The sequence below is a fragment of the Ischnura elegans genome, chromosome X (assembly GCF_921293095.1).
Source record: "Ischnura elegans chromosome X, ioIscEleg1.1, whole genome shotgun sequence".
NCBI lineage: Eukaryota > Metazoa > Arthropoda > Insecta > Odonata > Coenagrionidae > Ischnura > Ischnura elegans.
Window position 1 is genome coordinate 96,199,455 of NC_060259.1, and position 23,076 is coordinate 96,222,530.

The 23,076-nt window shown below is 39.2% G+C and overlaps 1 protein-coding gene across 3 annotated transcripts in view; it reads right to left on the minus strand.

Moving 5' to 3' along the window:
- The window catches only part of LOC124170871 (voltage-dependent calcium channel subunit alpha-2/delta-2-like), an 88,583-nt gene that overhangs the window by 54,031 nt on the left and 11,476 nt on the right, over positions 1-23,076 (minus strand). For all 3 annotated transcript variants that reach the window (XM_046549885.1, XM_046549884.1, XM_046549883.1), the window contains exons 3-4: positions 8,632-8,745; positions 6,464-6,659 (exon numbers count right to left, since the gene is read on the minus strand). In XM_046549885.1, the coding sequence (XP_046405841.1) occupies positions 6,464-6,659; positions 8,632-8,745 (310 nt within the window). The remainder of the gene's footprint in view (positions 1-6,463; positions 6,660-8,631; positions 8,746-23,076) is intronic.

Sequence of the window (23,076 nt, forward strand, 5' to 3'; positions counted from 1 at the left end):
GCTTGAAAATAGGAGGCATAACCAACTGATATATGTATTTCCTAAGAGCAGAGCTCCCAGCAAGCCAAATAGTTTTCTTTTCTATACTGGGAAATGCAAAAATTAAGGCAATACTCATGAATCTACCATTTGTATTTGCATATTAAAGTTGGTGTTTCCGATTGAAGTCTGCTACTGTCAACTACACATTTCTCCTACCCTTGGTACACATTTATCACTAATAGAGTTTCTAGAATATCCTCAATTTTAAAAATGCCTCCCACTGCTATCATGCAATTACTTAACACAGTATAAAAAAAATGACATGCTCGCTCACTGTCAGTGATCTTTGCATACTTCCTTCATGTTTATTCAATGGTATTCCATTCTTTAAAAAAAAGGAGAAAGTGGTAACTTTTACCACTTTAATGATACCACTAATTTTTATCACACATGACCCCGGTTTTAATATTGGTTCACATTATCATCAGGCCTGTACGTGTGTGTAATAAAACAAGGGGCATCAGTAGGAAGTTATTATTTTTTCCTCTCCCAAGGGATCTGGCAGAAGAACTTTGCAAAGAACTTAACTTCCTTGATAAAAGATGAATCCATTTAATTTACAATTCTTGGTGAAGAAAAAGTAGCAGGCTTAAGATATGAAGCACTTCTGAAGACTATATTAATTCCACTTTTCTCATATTCCAATTACATTGACACATGAAATGCCTCTCTAACCAGATACCACTCTTTTTTCCATAATAACACTGATACATGAAATGCCACTCTAACCTGATACTACCTCTTTTCCTAAATTATTTTCTGTGTGCCACGGTGGCACCAAGGTTAAGTCCTCCCTTGCTCACTTAGAGGTGTAAATCCTGCCTAGGTGGGTTTTTTTATCACCCAAAGGATGTATACTCACAATTACATATCTACGTAAATATTCAGAGCACTAAACATGTAGCCCTGATTATGCAATTTTAACGAAGATGAAAATAACTTAAATAATAATAATATATTAAATGCAAAATGGAACCCAAATACTTAAATTGATGGGTGCTGCGGACCAAATCTATTGAAGGGATTTGAACAACACGAGTACTGATTGGATAGTGGGGATTGCAAATTTACAACATACATATTTAGTATTTTGATCTTGCACTACCAACACTAAAAAGACAAACTTAACCTTTTGAGGTAGATTACATGTCTCCATGTTTTCCAGGAGTTCACTGCACTGGTTGTAGTCTATATATGAAGATGTTGCCAATAATCTCACCACCCTCTTCAAGTCAGAAGAGGAAATACATGCAGATAGTATAGGTAAATCTGCTCTAGTAGTGGTTTGCCAGGAATGCCAGCAAAATCGCCATATTTAGACGGCCACCAACAGATATACACCCAGAATACGTGGACACATTTTCCATATACTACTGAAGCCTTCACCAGAATGGTATTGTACGTGTTGAAAAAAGTGGCAGAAGTATGGGCTTCGTAGAAATGCAGGGAAACTGTTCAACACACAACAGATTTCACACTTGAGGAATGAAAAATAAAAGTATTTCTCCGAGTGCTAAGTGACCACCGTGAGTGTTGAGGAACACTCCTTTCCTAAGGCCACTCATTCGTTCCCTTCCCAACCTACAGAGCAATTATAACAAAAAAAATTATTTCTAAATGCATTAACAAGCTAATGCTGGAGCTTGAAATGCTGCTTAATTTTCAGTTCTTTCTCTGTCAGCCAGCTGTTGGCACTCGAGCATTCTTTCAAAGAGAGGTGAAATTTGCATCACCTTGCCACCATGGTTGTCTATGCGGCTGAGCCGCCGTACATGGACTTAACCTTTTTTCCTTGCATTTTGCCTTGTCAGCAATGAGATTGTTCATGAAGACCCAAATTGCAATTCATTGCAAGAACTCAGTGGAGGGAAAGAAAAGACAAGAGACAATAAAAAATTTTCTTCCCCATTCCGCCATTATCTCCCAAGTTAAAAATTAGGAAACACGAAATTTGCTGCCCAATTTTCATGAGTTGGTGACATCATTACAGTTCTTCGTCATAAACTCTTTCAGGGAGAACATATCATTGGGGAAAGGAATCACTAATACGAGTGAAAACCACAAGGAAGTACACAAGGCCCATGTACAAGGCCAAAGAGCAGCTGGAAAGTGCTGCCAGTCTATGATGTCATCAAATTTTCCATTCTTTTCAACTTTTTCACAAAATTTTCCATCCCAAACAAATAACTTTCTGTAAGAATCCAATTAGAGGCATCTATAGATTACTAGCCATACGCTTCATAGACCTGATTAAATGCCCCTTTCTAAATAAAGACAATATTCTACTATTAGTAATGTTGGTGCCATACACTTTAGCTAAAACATAAGGAGGTTTTTAAAAATGAAAAATACAATTAAAATGAATCAGAATGTGGCTAAAAAAATCCAATATTAATACACAAAATCTTGACTTCCGAAGACCCTGCTATTATTCAGGCACTGTTGTTTCAGTGTCTGCCATGCAGCTGCCTGTGCCATGACCCAGAATACAAGGCAGACACTACGACCTTCACAAAATTCGAGAAATAGTTTCACTAGCTTTGTTTCAGGGGCCTTAGCTCAGGAAGCAGGAAACAGCAGCTTTTTTCAAATCTACTTTCTGTGTTTAGAACAAAATAGCATTTGCATACTGAGCATCATTCTCATGAGGCCATTTTTAAGAAATATTTCATCTTGCATTCTAACGAGGAGATTTTGCATAAGTGATGTCAAGAAAGAAGATGAAACCTTTTTTGTGTGAAAGTAGACACTTAGATAGGAATACCATTGAAGGATTTTGTCCATTTACATCCAGGTTCGAGAGAAGAAAGCATTCAAAAAATTAAAAATACAGTCACGTTGAATTAAATCCAAAAATTCCACCCATTGATTCAAGTTTAATTTTGCCTAGCGGTAATGTACTATGTTCTCATTTTGAAAGACCAGGGTTTGAGACCCGGAGAGAGTAAATTTTTTCTGGTCTGCCACTTTCTCTATAATTTGTAATCTGTTCCATGTTTGTTAGATTTTTTTAATTTCAAAGGTTTTACATTTTTTTTCTTGACTTATTTTTGAGAATAAGCCCTAAATTGACATTCATGTTGCTAGCTAACCCTTGCTTCAAATTATTCTTTCCGTTGCTATGATTCATCCTAGCAGGAGTGATAAAAGTTAAAACTGTGGTGCTGGCATCGAAGCAAAGGGAACTAATTTCCAAAGCAAATTATTTTAAACATACTGTCTTTGAAGAGTTACCCATGTTCCAACTGCGTGTAGAGTTTTACCTGTCAACCTATATGACCAACTTTGAGTGAGTATTCCGAGTACTAAACATCGCCATTGCTATTCTTACATTTGTTGCTGTCCATAAGTCTATTTTTTAACATGGCAATTTCCAGGAAATGCCCTAGTAATATAATTTATGTTCTTAATAACTTTTGCCACATGTATTTTGTTGCCAAGAACCTACACAAGCAAATTCAATACAATGGAGATATTGAGTTCGAAGTTAAAGAGCCAAAATTTTGTGGGTAATAGGATTTTGGAAAGGTAGAAATAAACTTAGCCTTCAACACTTCAATAGTTGAAAGGCTAGACCAATAGAACAAAGTTTTTTAACACAAAATATCCTGGACAGGAGGTTGAAGTTCCGTCTTTATTTTTGTTGGCATATTGAAAGTCTCCAAAAAGCCATTTTTGGCCACCCTGCAGACCATTATTCCCTATTCCTCTTTCCCTAACCAACCGATAGGCGAGGTATGCTTTCCTTCCCCAACTCACTCTCCTCTCATTGTCAGTCTCCCTCTTTCCGAGTATTAAGGGGCCAAGAGCTTTCAAACAAGCTGTATAAACTGGGGAACGAATTGTCGATACATGAGAACTTTTTATTACCTGGACTATACTTGGCTTGGCCAACTAAAAATTGGTTCATGGCCCGCAAAACCTGAGGTCATTGCCCACATGATCGCACCGTTTTTAGTTTGGCTTGTCAGCTCATCCCTTCCCTTTTCTTTTTCCATGGCCTCCCCAGACTCCCACTTTCTGCTACTTCCTACACTTTTCCCTGCAGCACGATATTGCTCAGTTTTCTCTTCCCTTCATCAGACCTTACGCCCGCAAGAAATTGCTGTTGTACAAAGGACCATTAATTGAAGGAAATGCCTCCTTAATATAAGGCACCAAAATATAAAAATTGAACAATGCTGAAATTGGTACATCCTTCTCCAATTTTTCATTATTTATTTATAATTTCGTCCCTTAACATGAATTTGGATGATAATTTTCATAAAAACAAGAAAAGCACAAAATTGAAAAGCACCATGCACATTTTATAAAACTGCTACCTGAGCATTCGCACTTACTTTTTTTTAAGTCTTCAGGGAAACATGTTTCCTGTAAGACTTTAAAAACACTTCTATTTTCTACTAACTTCGTGGCATACCATGCACACCTCAGCATATCATTGAATGCTGGTTAGGACAATTGGTGATGCACAATTGAATGAATTTTCACTCCATCCTCACACGAGGAATTCTCTCTTTTCCCTAGAAGAAAGAAGGTACAGTTGTGGATTCATGCAATGAACTGCTTTACCTGTCTGTTAAAATATACATTGGCATATGGATGTGTACTTTGGTGGTATAATTTTAATGCAGCATATTGGTTCTCCTTCCTTGTCGATAAATAATCCATCATAAATGGCACTATTTGCGCGCCCCCCCCCCCCCAGCAATCAACAAGCAATAAAAATTTTCCAGATTTGGAACACACAACAGAAACATTTAAAAATTCACTCTTCAGTTTCTCCAAAGTTTCACAAACTCGCGGACCAAAATCACCTCCAGGTTCTTGCACGAACAAAAAAACCTCAAGAAGCAGCTCTCCTGAGGCAGTAATGGCATTCTGCACTGTATACGAATGTGCTACTTTGCTCACACTCCTAAGAGCCACCAAAACAATATTCTCTCCTTTCTTGAGGAGCATTCTCTTTATATCCTCCCGGCATGCATACCCGGTCTGATATCTATTAATGACAAAATCCCTATTATATTTGGATATCAGGCTTTTTTTGCCTCTGAAAGGTCAGTGCTGATTGCAATATTTCTTCATTAGATGCTTGTTTGCTTGCAGACAAGTATTTTGTAATTTTACGTTGTGCGATTTGGTGTCTCTTCTTGAAAGATGCACCCATGAAGCACTCGCAGAGAATTCAAATTGTGGCGATATGTGCTGAAATGACACTGAAATTGCCCATTACTGAAAAGTCTGGGTCATCGTCAGTTCATTCATGCTCCTAGCTTCCACAAAGCAATCGGATACCCATCAGTAGATCATCTCAAGCTTATCGAGTTTTGCTCCCCCTGATTGTATATATTTTTCCCATTCAGCCAGCATTCCCTTATTTTTTAAATGCATCAAACCTAGGTTTTGAAGGGTGGTGATGCTCCATTTTGAATGTTCCTTAGCCATATTCACAACTTTTATTTTAGCATCTAATGGGATGTGCTCGTGGGTCGACTTTTTGGGACTGGGTTCATGCTCACTCTGGTCCGTCAGCAATGTTTCATCACTGGAACTTTCTTCGCCTACAACTCCCACTCTCTCATCCAGCAGTAGGAGATTGTCCAATTCACTGTCACTAAACAGCACCACAGTTTTATCACTCCTGCTAGGATGAATCATAGCAACGGAAAGAATAATTCGACGCAAGGGTTAGCTAGTGACAAGAATGTCGATTTAGGGCTTATTCTCAAAAATAAGTCAAGAAAAAAATGTAAAACTACTGAAATCAAAAAATCTAACAAACATGGAACAGATTACAAAAAAATGAGAAAGAGGCAGACTGGGAAGAATTTACTCTATCCGAGTCTCGAACCCTGGTCTTTCAAAACGAGAATACGGTACGCTACCACTTTGCAAAATCAACCTGGAAACAATAGGCAAAATTTTTGGATTTAATTCAACATGAAAGTATTTTAAATGTTTAAAATGCTTTTTTCTCTCCAACCGGGATGTATATCGACAAAATCCTTCAACAGTATTCCTATCTAAGTGTCTACTTTCAATCAAAAAAAGGTTTCATCTTCTTTCTTGACAACACTTACACTAGGTCTCCTTGTAAGTAATAAACCACAAATTAGGATAGATGAATTCATGTGCCACATTCTAAGAGAGAAAAATCCATAAAATGTTATTCCAGTTTTAGAACCAAAAATACTACATACACACAACGAAAATCACAACTATTCATCAATGATCAATCGGATGGAATCTGGAAGTCCACCCTACTGCATATGATCAATGTGCTTGGAATTTTAACAATTTTAATGAATTACTTATTAGTCATTTAAATTTCACTAAGATATTATGAAACAGGGCCTGAGAACTGAAATCACCCTCATATTCATTCACGACGAAAACAAAATTGGTCGAGAAAACTTACATCCTTCATAGATTTCCAGGGGTATGTGGACACCTGACTCATTGAAGCTCACACTCTGCATAAACCTAGAGCTATTCTGCAGGCGATCATCATACTTCTTGATCTCTTTCATGTTCAAGAATTTCACATTGTCTAAGGAGAGGGCTGGGTTTTCCCTGTGATCTGCAACAGCAGTTTCAGCTGCCTTCACCAATCTCTGTTTAGATTGGAAAAGACAGTTTACATTGAAAACAAGACAAAGAAAATTTGGTAATAATGATTAAAAAAATGTAATAATATTTTAAGGTCAGTAATACAATGATAAAGATATATCCTGGCAAAGGTTGCTGTATGGAGGGCAATAGTGGAGCTCAACTATTTTACGTAATGAATTATAAGTAATTAACAACAAATTAGGATAAATGAATTCATGTGCCACATTCTGATAAGATAATACAAAAAAATTGTATTCTCTTATCCGTTTCTTTCCTTCTCTATGAATTTATATAAGTAAGGTAATTTCAAATTTTTAGTTTCGACCCACATTGTGAGGTCAAAAGGTAAAAATTATAAAATTTTGCTTACACTCAACAAAACTTAGGACCTTTCCTCATAATTATGCCAATTTTTGTGAATATTGCTCAATACAAAGTTACTAAAATTAGAGGTCAAAAATGACACACAACCTGTGGGACAGTCTGTATATATACCCCCTATCAAAAATACAGGAAATAATTGGAGAGTAACTTCAGTAGCACAGTGATCTGAACATCAGCTCAGAAAGCAGATGGACCAGGTTCGAATCCTGGTCGAGTTGAAATTTTTTCTGCCTTTTCAGCCACCATTCCAACCTTTGCACCACCAATGCAATGTGTATGTGTGTCTATCTCTTAGTTTCATCTTATGCTTATACAAATACTCTTTTACATATACCTGTGTGAATGTGAATTTAATGCATCATTTGAAACATAAATACAATTAGAAGATGAGACAAAGGAACTAAAACACATGGCGATGACACAGTGGTGGCATGGAGATGGAATGATGGCTGAAAACACAAGGAAAAAAATTTCACTTTGACCCAGAATCGAACCATAGACCTGCATTCTGCACAGATGCTCAGGCCACCAAGCCACCTAAATCTTTTTAATTATTAGTGTTTTCAGTGGAGGATTTATGCAACCAATTCCCCCAGATGTAATAGAATCCATTGGTCAATAGATGAGTCTGGGCAAAGTACCTGCCACCAGGGATGAAATAAACATAAGGGGAAATGAAATTAAAGATAGACACAGTTATAGCCATTAGGATATATACAGCAAATGTGCTTTGGTGAATGCTGTCCCAACGAGAGGAAATGAAGCATTCTGGTCACATAGACTTCAAATTTACAATCACACAGATTGCCATATTATATTTTAGTGAGTGTACAAAAAACAGAAGATTTTAGTGTGACAACCCATGCATTAAAATGTACTGGTAGGGGGCCGTGAATGGAATAACACCAATTATCAACGTTTAAAAGCAATTCTAAATTCCACTTAGGGGCTGCTATCTTGAGATACAGAATCAGGGGGGCATATCATTGCCCTCCATTAGAATCCAGTGCCATGATAGTCCAGCCACAATGTGTTACAGAATAGCCATGAAAATGCAATTAAGTGCAGGTCCAAAATCTTCAATATAGGTGAAAAAATGAAAAATAACAAAATTAGCAACAGAGAGAAAACTTGAGAAGAGATTGCACAGACCACAGACTAGACAACTAAACACATGAAACAGCAAAACAAATGATCGAAATAAAAAAGGAGACAATAGAAGCACAAAGAAAACAACTATCATCATACAAAAGCAGAAACATGGAGAGAAATTAAGAAGTATAAATGGCACCAACAGAAATGTAACGAGAGGAATGCTTAGACAGAGAGCAATAGAAGCTGAAAACAAGACAACAGCTGTGTAAGCCCCACCGCATATAATTTCCCACTGTGCAATGGCGTCCAGGAGGTATGGCAAGCTCTGGTGTCTGGAAAAGAAGCCCATACAAATGCAGGAATAGGCAGGGATGGTGACTTGAGCCCAAAATATTGGCATTTCAGTAGAATATCTGTCACACATCATAATAGATCTAGAAAAGGGGTGAATAAAATTGCAAACCACTCTAAAATGAATTCAAAAGAATGACATACCTTGACCGCTTCCTCCTTTTTCATTAGCACCTCAGCCATTTTTGGTATCGCTTCATTCAAGAGGTGCATGCCATCCACTTCCTTCAACTCTAAATTCTGTGAGTCCTTGTAATTCTGAAAAATAATCCATAAATATATCATTAAAAAATTCTAAATAAGACATGAATTTCTTCTACATCTACATACTACCCCCAAAGGTCACCTCAATAGGCATGTGGAATGGGTGCTAGGACTGGAGTAAAGAATAGAAAAGAGTAATTTTGAAAGTCATTTCTATTCGAATATTAGGTACTCAAAACTAAAACTAGCATTTCCCTCGACATCCACCGTATGCCTTTTATCACTCTGAGCAATTGCTCTAATTACCACTTACATATACATATATTATTGATTCCTTCAATGTCTCCACCTACACCCTAAACCTCTCATCATGTTATACACCATTTGAGCTGCACATGCATATGCCTCCCTCCATCAGCCCCTACCAAACGTTTTTAGTGTGATTCCCAAGATTAAAGTCAGTCTTAAGGCTAATTTTGCTCCACTTACATAGTTAGGAACAAGTTCACTCTCAAACTTAAAACTTCAGTGCCCACAAGGTTACAAATCAATATTCTCTTTACAATTTTTCCACTGCTGAGCATTGATAATAAATATTTTTTGCCCCTCTTCAAAGTACCATTCTGAATCGACAGAGGGAACACTACCCACTTTTAAGCAAACTCTATTCCATCACTAAATTCTCACTCTCTAAAAATCTATATGTATTTTAACTTTTTATTTATAATGGTTTAATTTTGAAATACAGGATAAAAAGCATCTATTGTTCAATTTCAAGCCTCTGTCCTAACACTAGAGAAAAATACTCTACAATCAGCATGAATAGCTGCATCGAATTATGACCTTAATCATAGCTATAAGGCTTAAATACTACATTCTCATCAATACAATTCCAAAAGTTCAATGCCATACCTTCCTTCCATTGGACATGAGTAGTTTGCCATTTCATGCCGAAACTTTTTCTTAGCAAGGAGAGATTAAATGTTCATGTCGTCGCTTTTCACGATGGCATGTGCGATTGCAACTGTTTTAAAATTAAATGAGAATTTAAAAATGTACATATCCCATGGGATGATATTATTTAAAAAATTGTAGCCCAATGGGATGATATTATTTAAAAATTTGTAGCCAATTAACCTTGCATTACACATGGAGGGCAACAGCCACGCGAACAATTGCTTCAGTGAAGCACAATTGAATGTGGTCAACACGAGTCGTTTTGTTGGTATGAGGCACAGAGAGATACGGCAATTGAAAAGACAATTTACAAGTACATACATATTAACAACCATACATACGTATTCGCTGCCATTAAAATATCCTATTATTTAGACCTGGGCTACGTTTTCACTCCCCACCCCTTTTACAGGCAATATAGGGCTTAAGAAAAAGTTTTTGAGTCATATCTACAACTCACATCACTAGACTCGATATCCGAATAACTCACCAAATCTTCCATAATTCGGCGTAACGCCCTGAATCTCTACTACCCAACTAGCACAAATACTTCAATTATTGCATATGTCACAGGATACAACCATATTCCTAGAGAATTATCATTTCATTAAACCTTTCACCAATGCATTACGCCACGATATTTCATCATCGTTGGAGTACCTCCTATACCAAAGTTCACACAAGAACACTACAGCTACGAACCGTTTATATCCCCGCCAATTTTTAACATCGCAAAAATTGACCTTTGAATTCAAGTTTAGGTTATTCTTTTCATACAATTTGAGATTTTAAATTTTTTACCTTGTAAATAAATATTATCAAATATTTCTATATATTTATTAGAAATGAGGGCACTAAAATATTCATTTTCCGACTATGGCTTAAAAAGCATTTACATACAGTGATTTAGCCACAACCGAAATATCCCACACGCCTGGTACCACTAATGGCATGGCGTGTTTTAAGATAATATCATGAGGCGACAGTAGAGTTGGTCCACTTCTTCGTCACACCTCTCATACTACTCATTTTTCTTAGGTTGTTTTCCATAAGCCATAGCATAGGTAAATAGGTGACACTTAAGATTATGTCTAAAAGAAATATACATTTACATCGATCATTACGCTTGAGTTGACTATCGACGATCCAACTACGCAGGGAAAAGAGAGACCCTTGGCGAGGCGTACAGTGAAGCAAACAGCGATCTGTGAAGCGCTTTCTCAATCAAAAGTTTGTTCTCACAGACATGGGCGGTATGGTTTAGTAATAAGAGGAGGCGACCGTCAACTATGATCGCCGGCGTCATGAGCTATGAGTGGAAGGCGGACTGGAGAAAAACCTATTGTTGACATGAGCCTACTTTTAAAGAAAGGCACAAGGGGATGACAGCTTAACGCCCCATCCGACGGACTATATACTGAACTCGAAATACCTTTCACAAAGCACTCAAGTTGGGATCGAGCAGTTTTTGAAAAAATCTTTACCACTGCCGGGGTTTGAACCAAGGCCCACGCAGCGAGAAGCCAACACTATAGCCACCACGCCAGACAGATACTTGCATTCCCGCGTCAGGCTACTCAAATATGTCATCTGATAGTCAAGCTTTCAGACGGAACGCAAACTTTTTTACAATTGAAATATACCCAATTTAAAAAAATATTTTAAAAGTATCTGCAGGCGTAACACATTGGGGACTGCACTTGCAAATTCGACCATGCCATATAGGAGTGCCGAGTTTACCTTCGAGAACAAAGAGGCTTGTCGCACTCATACAGTATTCTTGCTTCCTCAGAGAAATAGATCCACGATGCATGGGCTGCATAAGGGGTCGGAATAAATAGCGGCTGCTATTCCGCAGGTCACTATTACACCGGACCCGTATTCTGAATGAAGGGGTGCAAGAAATTTCTCCGGAAAAGCACTGTGCTAATTCTTGCGCGAGCTATTTGGAAGCTCCGCCTCCTCCCGTATGACAAACTTTCTGAACAGTTTTCGCAACCAATGAGGGAGATGAGATTTTATATATTTTTTTTATTCTACGGAATATTGAATTGCGAAGATTAGTAATGGCTTCATTAACTTTTAAAAATTTAATTAAAACCTTGGATAAATAAAATAAGCTTTGAAAATCTCATTCAGGAAATCAGCTGTTTGTTGTTGTATTTTGTTTGGATATTTCACAATCGCTAAGTGCAGGTGGGTTAGGTCATTATTTCATAATAATAATAATGATTTCTTGGGAATAAATAATGAATATATATATTACCTATAACCGTTGTTTTGTCCAAAACAAGATATATGTAATTCGAGGTGATACTTGAAAACAAAATATGTTTGAAGATCTTCAGAATTGTGTTAGGCTTCGATGTCCGTTTCTTTTTTCCATGTCAAAATAAATATGCATCTACTTTGCTTGTGTTGCTCGTGACGATATATCTTGACAAAATGAACTCGATGATTTTGTTTCTAATGATAGCTTTATATGACTCCCGAAATTTTAGTGCTTATACTTTGTTTCGGCAATGTAGATTACGACGTTAGCTATGTTTTCATGCATAATGATGGAATAATCTCCATTTTTCAGCTTCAGATGTGGAAAAATGCTAAAAAAGCAGAGGGAGGTGATGGTAAATTTGAGGATAGATGGAGCACCTGTGAACAAATGAATCCAACACTAGTGAGTCGTATCAGATAAACACATTCATGGGCCCCTAAAAAAAGTTGCATTATGAACTTAAGACGTTTTGGAATTCATGGCTTCAACTGGATTTTCAACCTTTTCAGCCACGTCAGCGCTGCTGTCTGCTGAAGAGGACTTCACCCAAGCAGTGCTGCCTTTGCATCTTCTTCAGCCATTCTCTGAGAGGATCTAGCGCTTGAACCCACACCAGATGCTAATATTCTTACACTACAACTTGCACTCAATCACTACTTGTCCATCCAACGAGATTTCCTCCCTCCACGCATTAGATATCCATAGCTGAGACCACATGACCACCTCTTTTCATTCCATCTCAACGATCCCCACTGATCTGCTTCAGTTGTGAACGGGTTGATACGGAGGCTAGAAAGTTGGCCTCTCACAGCGTGGGTTCAGCGGAGATTTATTTGGAGAGCACTCCGCCGGTCCAATGTGACGTACTTCATCGTTCAGAGCAGGCCAATGTTGACGCGCCTCACACCTTTCCTTCCCACCATTGACTGTCACTTGCCTCCTCCAAATACCTTCCTAATCTCTTCATCTTGCAAAGCATGAAAGAAAACCCTTAATTTTTCACAAGTCCATTAGAGGAGCCTTTACTCTGTGGTTTTGTGGCATTTTTTAGTGTACCCCACCCGAAATTTCTGGAGCTTCTCCAGAAATTCCTCCGAACTTATCCGCAGAACTTAGCGTGAAAAGTCCATAGCGGGAGAAGGTTTTTCGCGTAAGTTCTTCGACTCAAAGGCTCGGAGACTCTAAGTCTCGGAACTCTGCTCTCCGATCCTGCCATCTTAACCTGCCATACCAGGAGATCAAGACTAAAATAGCAGGTGCGGCGGAGGAATACCTGGATCTGAAAATCCAGGGGAGGTTGGTGCTGAGCATAATCTGCAGTTTGGACTGAGAAGTACTCCACTTTTCACCTTTCAAAACTCTCTCTCCCTCCAAGACCTCATCGTACAATGCCTTCCCTCTCCTTGACTTCCAATGGCCTGCCTGAGCTATTGATCACCCCACTTGGCTGTCTCTCCATCCAGAAGATAGAGAAGAAACTCGCCGGTACGCTGTTCCCCTCCAACCCCTGCTTGGACGACGAGAATTATTCCAGTCTCTCCTGTCAACATGGCCCTGTTGGACTGTTGGCGCTGACCGGGATTTTGGGGGTGGCTTTTCCTCAGCTTCGAAGTAAGCCTTCTACTTCGGCGATCTTTCCCCTCCGGCCGTGCACCCTGCCTTGTTCTGTTCTCGCTCTCTCTCATGTCGGCCTTGGGCGTAGTTATATCGCTCGACCTCTGACAGCGATTCTCAACTAAGGATTTTGGTGCTGACACACTTACCTTTTGTACTTAGTTTTTCGTATAGGTTAAGGTTCGTTTTTGAGATTATTAGTTATTAATGTTAATTATCGTAATAATTCTTATATTGAATTTTTATACCTTCAAATGCTAGTTCAATGAACACGACATCTAATTTTGATACAATTGTTTCTCGCTATTATTCTTGTTTTTCCCTCACCCGATCAGTGACAAATGAAAGGAGTTCCCTGTGTCTGGGCTTACGTTATGCATTGCCAAGATTTGACAACGTAACTTCACAGTTGCATGGAATAATATCGAAAAATTGAGACACTTATTTGAGATATTTATTCACTATTGATAATTTCAGCAACTTCAAGGAGCTGAAGTAATTTGGTCTAGGTTGGCGCAACGATATTACTATCCTATTAGATACATAAAATTTCTAAATAAAACCTATCATCAACCTTGCTACACTCATCGAATAGCTATTTTACTCTTAAATGCATCCCCAATAAACGAATTACTTCAGAAAATGCAAAGACCATCACACAGTGTTACAATGCCACACGGATGTTAGATTTTCTTAATTTCTCATATAATCTCCTAATTATTATACCCTCCGGAAATTCGATCCCCGATCAATGAAGGTTGAGAATCCGCCTGATTTCATACAAATATCCAATTAACGCTGAATTTCGACATGCTCAAACGAACTTTTACAGGAGCTCAGGGAGAATAAACTTCTCAGGGCTGCTTTAATATTCCCGAATTCCATTCCATTATTCTCCACAAAAAATCTTCATTTCCATGGCTTTTTTTACACACTCCTTCCAACCGTAATGCATCCATTTTTAATTAGTGGGAATACATGAACTACAAATTTATTTCACAAATATCTGCCCTTTATCAAACGTATTCCTTCACGATGAAAACGTATAAAAAATCAACTTTCACAACCTATTTCAGTGAAAAAGTCAAAATATCGCGTAAACTTTACAAAACAGCATCAAACAAAAAGAATTTAAAGTGAACGCATAAAAATAGCAACTTAAATAACTTTATTTTCGTACGGAGATAGGTAAATTTTAAACTTACTTACAGTCAAATTAAAGCAAAAATATCAAGTCAAATTTAAGCTGAGCGTTTGGAGGACTTCGCTGCGTGTGCGAAAACATTAAATCGCCCCAATAAAATACCCCTAACTACCTGAAATTAGCCTATGTTCACCCTATCCACAAAAAAGGTCCGCATGCTGACCCTAACAATTACCAGCCAATATCAGTGCCTCCTAGTCTTTCCAAAATGGTTGAAAAGTTTTCCCTAATCGTATCATTAACATTTTGAAGTCATTCCAATTCTTTGACCAAGCCTAGCATGGCTTCCTAGCTGGGAAATCCATCACCACTGAACATGCTGTATGTGAATAACCTGCCACATTTTAGCTAATTAACCATATCCACAAGGCCCTTGACAGTATCAATGCTACACTAGGGATCTTCTACGATCTTAGTAGGGCCTTTGATAGCATCAATCATAAGAAAATATTCTCCAAAACTTTCACGGCTAATGGCCAATGCTCTTCTTTGGATAAAATCTTTGCTATCCAACCAGCAGCAGCAAGTAAAATTTTGCAACCAATCAGACAATGGCTCTAACATAAGTCTATCCAATCCACTTCAAGTATGCCACGGTTTCCTCCAAGGCTCAAGACCTCTGCTCTTTGTAATTTTCATAAATGACCTTCCAAGTTCAATTTCAGTTGGTGAGCTACTTCTCTACGCTGATGATACACCTGTCTTTTACAGTAAAAAAATCAGCTAAATTTGGGGATATTTGCCAAACTTCCATCTTGGATAAGAGCTATTGGTGCCAAACAAACATACCAAATATTCTCATAAATCTCTTCACCTGCAGTTCCACCACAAAAGGTTCCCTCCCACTTTCAGTTCCTTACTTCGTTTAAATAATAACATCCTCATCAGATCACATGCTGTCAAGTTTCTTGGTCAAAAGATCAATGAAAACCTGGACTGGTCTATTCACATACACTACAACATGAAAAAAATTGCCCTCGGAATCTTCTTAATTGGAAAACTAGCTCCAATTGTCGCTCTGGATACATTGAAATTCCTATTTCACCAAAATATCCAAACCTACATTTTATACGGCATCTTATTCTGAGGAAATGACCCTTCCCACAAGTTTTTTCCCTCCAAAAGCAGGCGATCAAGGCAATGCTTCACCTCCCCCTCCGCACCCCTGGCAGACCTATATACAAGAACCATACCATCCTCACACTTCTACTCTTTTCTATACTTAACTGTACCTTATTTGTCAAACAAGACCCCCAAATATTCTCCTCTCACCTTAATTTGCACCCTTACCACACACGAAATAGTACTGACATCCACCTATCCCAAGCTTCCACTTCCCTTTCTCTCAAGGCCGTAGTAATCAAGGGGGATTGATCCCCCCCCCGAAATGAAAAAAATTAAATAGATACTTTATGCTCGCTTGGTGTTCACACGACGATATTATATAGCAGTGCATGGACATCTAGTAGTCCAATGCGACTCAAGTCAATAATTACCTAAGCGAATTTGTAGGTGCAGTGTGTGAAATAATAGTGCTGTGAATTAGTAGAGAGGTGAGTGACTTACGGGCCTCCTGAGGGACCGCAGAATTGACATCGACACCGAGGAGTTAATTCATTTGGTCGCTGCAAAAAAAGCTAGAAGGCTAAATTCAATTTTATGATAATATTTTTATATTTTCCTTTAAGGGTTTATAATAAATATGTATATTTAACCGTATACGCTATTTTATTTATCTTATAAAAATAATTTTATGTTTGTCTACTATTCCATAAACCCCCCCGAAAATATTTTCTGGCTACGGCCTTGCTTTCTCTACATAGTCTTCATCATGCAGCTTCAATAATCTATAACAAATTACCATCTGATGTTATATTGTTTTCTTCTCTGCCAACATATTCACTTTATTCATTTTCCTTTGACAATTTCTATATTACGAGCTAACCAACAGAAATAAAATCATTATTATTAATATTAAATATTTGTTGATAAATTAAAAAATACGCAATGCGATGTCAAAGGAGCCTTAATATTCCATAAAAAGAAAAAAAAATCGCTTTTAAATCGAATGAATGAATTTTCAGAGGTAAATTAACCGTATATTACCGTGTCGGAGACGCAAGCCATCATCTAGTCAACAGCGTGGCAGTTGGTGCGTCGATTCCCCCGGAAGCACCCCTTACAGGACATTTCCCGACCTCTTCCTCATTTCCCATTTCATTGTCTCTTTTACCTGCGATTTCCCTGGCCTGTGACAACCGCGGGTACTCATCCCTCAAAGAAATAACTTTGACACACAAATATTGCTAGATAGCTTTTCCACTCACTCTGTGCTTCCTATAATCACGAACGACACAAGTACGACAAGAAACGGGAAACAATTGATTTTGAAAGAAAATTCGGAGATGCCATAATGTTTATCCTTCCGCGAAAATTCTCGTACACACTAAATCCCAGGATTTTAAATATTTTATTTCGCCAATAATTCGAAAAGGAGTCCGTCAACGTACACATTTCACGGTACATTCGAGAGTTTTTTCCTCAAAAATACGATAATTCGGTCGATTTCTAGGTAAAATAATGTATCGCTCAAACAAAATATTCATCCTATTTCACATCCAACGAGAGACTGCTTGAATGATCTCCTAACTCCCGGAAACAAAACGAGGATAAAGACGCTTTGAATTCTCTTGCTTCGGGTCATCTGCACAGGATTCAGCCCGCGACTGAATTTCTTACGAGGATTCGCTACACTCAGTTCAAGTGTACCACCGTTCACGCAGAAAATTCGGTTAACAATACCGTCCATGCACCGCGTTCCCTACTTCCATGAGCATTTCCAAAGTTAAAGCAATCCTATGAAACCTACCACTATGAAACCTGTGAAACCTACCACTGCGCTACCTAGGTCCTTGGATTTACATTTAACATCTGGTACCATGATCCTGGGTTCAATTGCCGAGGGAATCGAGTGGATGGCTGGTATATAAGCAGGTGTTGAAAATTACAAACATGTTCAATACTAACATCACTAATTTACTGAAATTAATATAATACATACAGTATTATATAAGAATCTTGATGCATACCTAAAAATTCAATGTAAGCGCCTGTGGCATCACCAAATCGTCTCAAGCGGCCAGGCATATATTTTATATTACCTAGTCATATACCTGCTACCCTGAAGATAGCGTAGTGATCTGCGCAGTGGCCCGGAAATCCAAAGATCCGTGGCTCGATCCCAAGTCTAAAGAATTTCTCCTCATGGCAATTCTCGTACAATTCACTGCCGTTCACGCGGCAGGTTCGAAATATTATACAATTCGGTGAGGCAAAAGCGCCTATACATTCTAGCTTCCATCACCACCACGTTGAAAGCACTAAATCTGTTAAGTTAAACATACACCAGGTAGGATCTGCCTTCAATCATGATTCCAGGGAATGAGAAATTTTGTGGGACAATGTTCACCGCCCAAAAACACGAGCATTTCGATACTCGCTCACTCATTGATTCGACCCTAAGATTGGTGTGGATAGGCAACCCAGACTCAGCCACAAGCATTGGCAGACATGCAGAATAAAGGCGCAGATCCTTTCCTTGGGCTTTTTGGGTGGGGTGCACCAAGGGCTTGAGTTTGAATAAACACGATTTGAAACGAAGATCCCACGGTCAGTAGCCATAAGAACAAACCATTTAGCTACCACGCTCTCGGATTTTAATACAGATGAATAAAATGCACGACGCAATTTCCCTAGTTCGAAATCAGAATAATATTACCACATAAAAGGATAAAATGAATCAATAGGGATCCATTAAAACTCCGCCTCTTCAGCGACCAAGCAGCGCCTCAGAGTAAAAATCTGCGAGGCAGCATAGAGAAACACATTATAAAGCTACACACGACTGATATACACAGTACGAATGCAATCCCCTTGACTTTCCGCGACTTAGCTCTTCAGCCTATTAATACTGTCACCAACGAAGGCCACACCAACGAATTCTCAGCCATTATTTTCCGGTTCAACCCACTCAAATTTTAAGAAAGTATTGCAGAGCGGTCGGCAGCAATTCTTAATGGAGCCACTCACAAGTGCGAAAATTACACAGAAAAAAAAATAATTTGCACTTGCCTGGATTGGAACCATGAAGGTTTCGCGCCAGATACTCTAAATTTTCGAACGCCTTAGTATTAAATCACCGTTCAAAACAAATTGACTAGACATAGATTTAATGACATTTGCTTGCATGCGTGTGTGTGTGCGTGTCAAATATAAAGCTCAGGCTGCGTATCAATCGGTCGAAGAGAATCCACTAAAGTTCACTGGAGAACAATAGCACACGACTGCCTCCCTTGGCAGTGGATAGGAGACCTTTCAACTCCGGGCCATTCCACGGACGGCGCTCTCAGTTGCTGCTGCCCTCGAGCAGATCGCTGATCAGTTAAGAGAGCGCATCATTCCTTTTCGACCGGTCGCATTTCACATCTTTTGGTGACGTATGCTCGTTTAATACTCGAGCTATCAATTTGTAAGTTTCATGACATAGAGAGTAAACCCTTGGAAAAATTGGTAAACCCTCTTAAGTCACATCCAATTCAATTAGTTTCAATTCAAGTTAATTCTAATATCCGTGGTCATGTTGCTGTGACCGACGCTTCAGCTTTTTCGGCTTCAGCATTGAGACTGTGTCACATGATGAAAGTGGCTTGGGCAAAGAGTATGAGGGTTCATGGCGAACCCTTCGAGGATACAACGCACCGGGGCCGGGAACCAAGCCAGTGGCTTATAAGCCCGATCACCCGGGGAGGGGCTGGAGAGGAAGGAAAAGGAAAGAGGCGCCGCCGCGATAGGAGCCCGACGACGCGACGCCTCTGGGAAAAGGATAGGAGCGGAAGGAACGGGACAGGGAAAACACCTCAACGCTATAGAAGCGAAGAGGGCCCTACTAAAAAGCGAAATCAAGTAAAGCTATTAATGTTCTAACGACTTTGAAGAATGATCCAACGATCAAATCGTTAGATAAATTAATAGATAGATTTGGCTTTGACAGCGGCACTTTGCGGATACTCGGTGACTCTGCTATGCGGACGAAGATGCTTCCTTCCAATTACAGTAGCATCTCCTCTCAAGGCGCCAATAATTCAAAGGGAAGTTAATTTTTTGGTTGATAGAATAAAGTAAAAGCACTTACGTTAGTAGTTTCCACAAAATTTTAATATTTTGCAACCGGTTTCGACGGGTCCTACGTCATTTTCAATCTGGACTGCTATCTCCAAACAAGCCAGAGTTCATTTTATACTGCAAGGTGGGGGGGAGGGGAAGTAAGTAATGTGGATAAGGGGGAACGTTTATCACATAAACTGGTTCGTACCTTAACCAGGAAAATCACCTCCTTACTTGACGCGCCGCAGGCGCGATACTGCTGTCCCGATGGACCATATTCACCTTAACCAGCCAGTTCACAAAAGAATAATTATTTTGCGCCAATGAATGTGTTGTGTTTGTGTGAACAGAAACTTACATCTAATACAATTTTATTTGACATGAGGAAAAATTTTAAAGTGTGTTTTTATACAAATATGACCCTGGGTAAAGCGATGTTTAATTCCAAAGAGCAGGTGAAGAATATACAGAAAAGTGGTGTCTACCTTCTTCGTTGTAACACTCCTGAATGTCACTGTTTTCTTGCTGGCCAGACAGGCCGCCAAATAAAGACTAGGGCCCACGAACATTTTAATTCCTTTTTAAACTGTGACAATAAATCGGTTTTTGCTAAACATCCATGTGACATGTTACACGGGGTTAATTTTGATCCTCGTATTTAACACGCTTGTGACAAAGGAAAAAAACTGGACTTTTCAGAAAATTTCGAAATTGTGTCGTATTATAAACTATGTGGCAAGATATTGGTTAATGACATTTTGCCAACCCACTTGTCACCCCTCCTCAGCATTAACCTCCACCCTCCCATCAATACCTCCCAATTCCACACCCGGATCCCAATAGTACGTGACCACTCAAACCACCAACCTTCACTTTACCTCCTCATCCACATTACCTACTTCCCCTCCCCTCCAACCTTGCAGTATAAAATGAACTCTGGCCTGCATGGAGATGGCAGTCTAGCTTGAAAATGACGTAGGAAGCGTCGAAACCGGTTGAAAAACATTAAAATTGTGTGGAAAGAACAAAGTGCTTTAACATTATTCTGTCATGCATAACTTCCACAAAACTAATTCTCCCACCATCAACTTCGATGTTTTGGTTGTTTAGATTGCACTAGTTGCAAATCGAGATGTTCCTGTCTCTTATTCAAGGCTAATCCAATGATTTTCCAACTCTCCTGAGTTTAAAGAAGGTTTGATTATCCCTCAAGAAAAAATCGAGAATCGGTGCAAAAGGTATTAAAAGGATATCCTATACATGCTTAAATTGTGCCCAAAGATATCCCAAAGAATTTTCATTTACCAAAATAAGAGGAAAACGGACAAAATTGTGTCCGAATATGAGGCGTTCAATATATGAATATGAAAGAGTTGATGAGAGGATCGTCATGCAAGAGAATAAAGAAAAGGATAGTGAAGAGTCTGATTTGGCGTTAAGCGATTTACGGTGCGTCTCCGAGATGAGGGTGTGGAGGAATGCCGAGAATACTTCTCTAGAAATCGTCAGACAAGATTTTACCTATCATCGGCGGGAAAATCAGCCCCCTGCCACCTACCCCCATTTGCCTTGACGACGTAACACCACCCCCTCCCCCAATGACTCACGGAAAATCAAATCCCCCCACTCTCTCGCCAGCGGCGTGATGCGTGAGGAAGCCGTGTACATGGACCACTACTCCCATCCTCATTCATTCCAATAATTTCGTTAGCATGCATACGAGGACGTGAAAATGATACGAGAAAGACTAATAGAGAATTTAAATACACGATTGCGCCATTACCTATATGCCAAACAGATATTTCAGGAAATTATTTTACAATCCCCATGCCCCCAATCGATAGGAATGCCCTGGACATGAACTGAAATGTGAAAACTGTGAATTATGACCTCTAAGCTCAAAGAGGCCTAATTAAAAAATACAGCAGCAGAATGTAAGGCGAGCTTGGGGAATAAATGCGAGTCCTCAGCTTTTGTTATTGGCCAACTCCTGCGGTCGAATCAGCTACGAGCCAGAAATTGTGTCCTTTAGCGGGAAAGGTTGGAATGGGAATTGGGAAGCCGCACCCTTCCAAATCATGCGAGCACATCTCATGCCGACTTCCTCCATGTCCCTCCTCCTCCAAACGCCCAGTCGCGGGAGCAATTTGAACAAATTTGGCTTACCAAGATATCCACCACCAAACGAAGCGCCTGGGTCGACGAGTGATTGGCCAAATCCTCCCGACCCATCCCCAATATCAACTACCCACAATATGAAGGGAATCTTTTGCAAATCTATGCAAGGTTATTTTGTAGACTTAGACCCAAACATTCTATCAAACTGCACGAATTTGGCAAAGATCATTTTGCTTATAATGTCAACAGCAAATAATGACGGAGTTAATAGTTTATCTCGGACTCTATGTGCCATACTATCATGGTCTGGAGTAATTAGCACATTCATAGACTTTTATTGTACTCACGTCTTCAAGAAAATTCAAGTCACATTTTTTTGGAAAAATAAAATGTGCAGTAATCGCAAAAAAAGCATTTTTCTCACAAACTGGTTTTAGGTCAGTGAATTTGAGGCAAATGTACACCACATGTTTTTACCAAAATATTAGACTCTAAGGGTCAATCGTAGTTAAATTGAAGTGGATTGACACATGCATACGAGTATATAGTATTTGTGCCTGAAGAGAGCTCGGCAACGGAATCGAAGTCTTCAGACCTCACTCCTCCGAGGCCTAGTCCAGACTTCAGGGTTCTCGGCAGCCCTTGCGGGCTGCACCGTGGTAAGGACGTCCACTCCCCAGCCTAACAAAGGGTTTGGGAAGAGAGAATGCAGCGCCGCCATTGGAGCAGCGCGAACCACCACTCGCGAAACGTGAGATTCCACGTGCCCAGAGAAAGGAAAGACCATCCATTCTACTCTAAAAGTGATGATCCAGAGATCTTCCTCCGGATAGCTTGGCAGACAAAGAACCATTTTTACTTGCTATTATATTAAACTGTGGAAGTCTCAATGGTTACTTCGCCACAATTCCCAAAACTCTAATTGCAGCAAAATTCCATATTTATAATTATGGAATTTCAGCGGGCACTCCAAAATTGAAATAGCCATTAGTTCATCAAGAATAAACGATTGTGGGAAAATTTTAGGGTGAAAATTTAAGAACACTGAATTCAA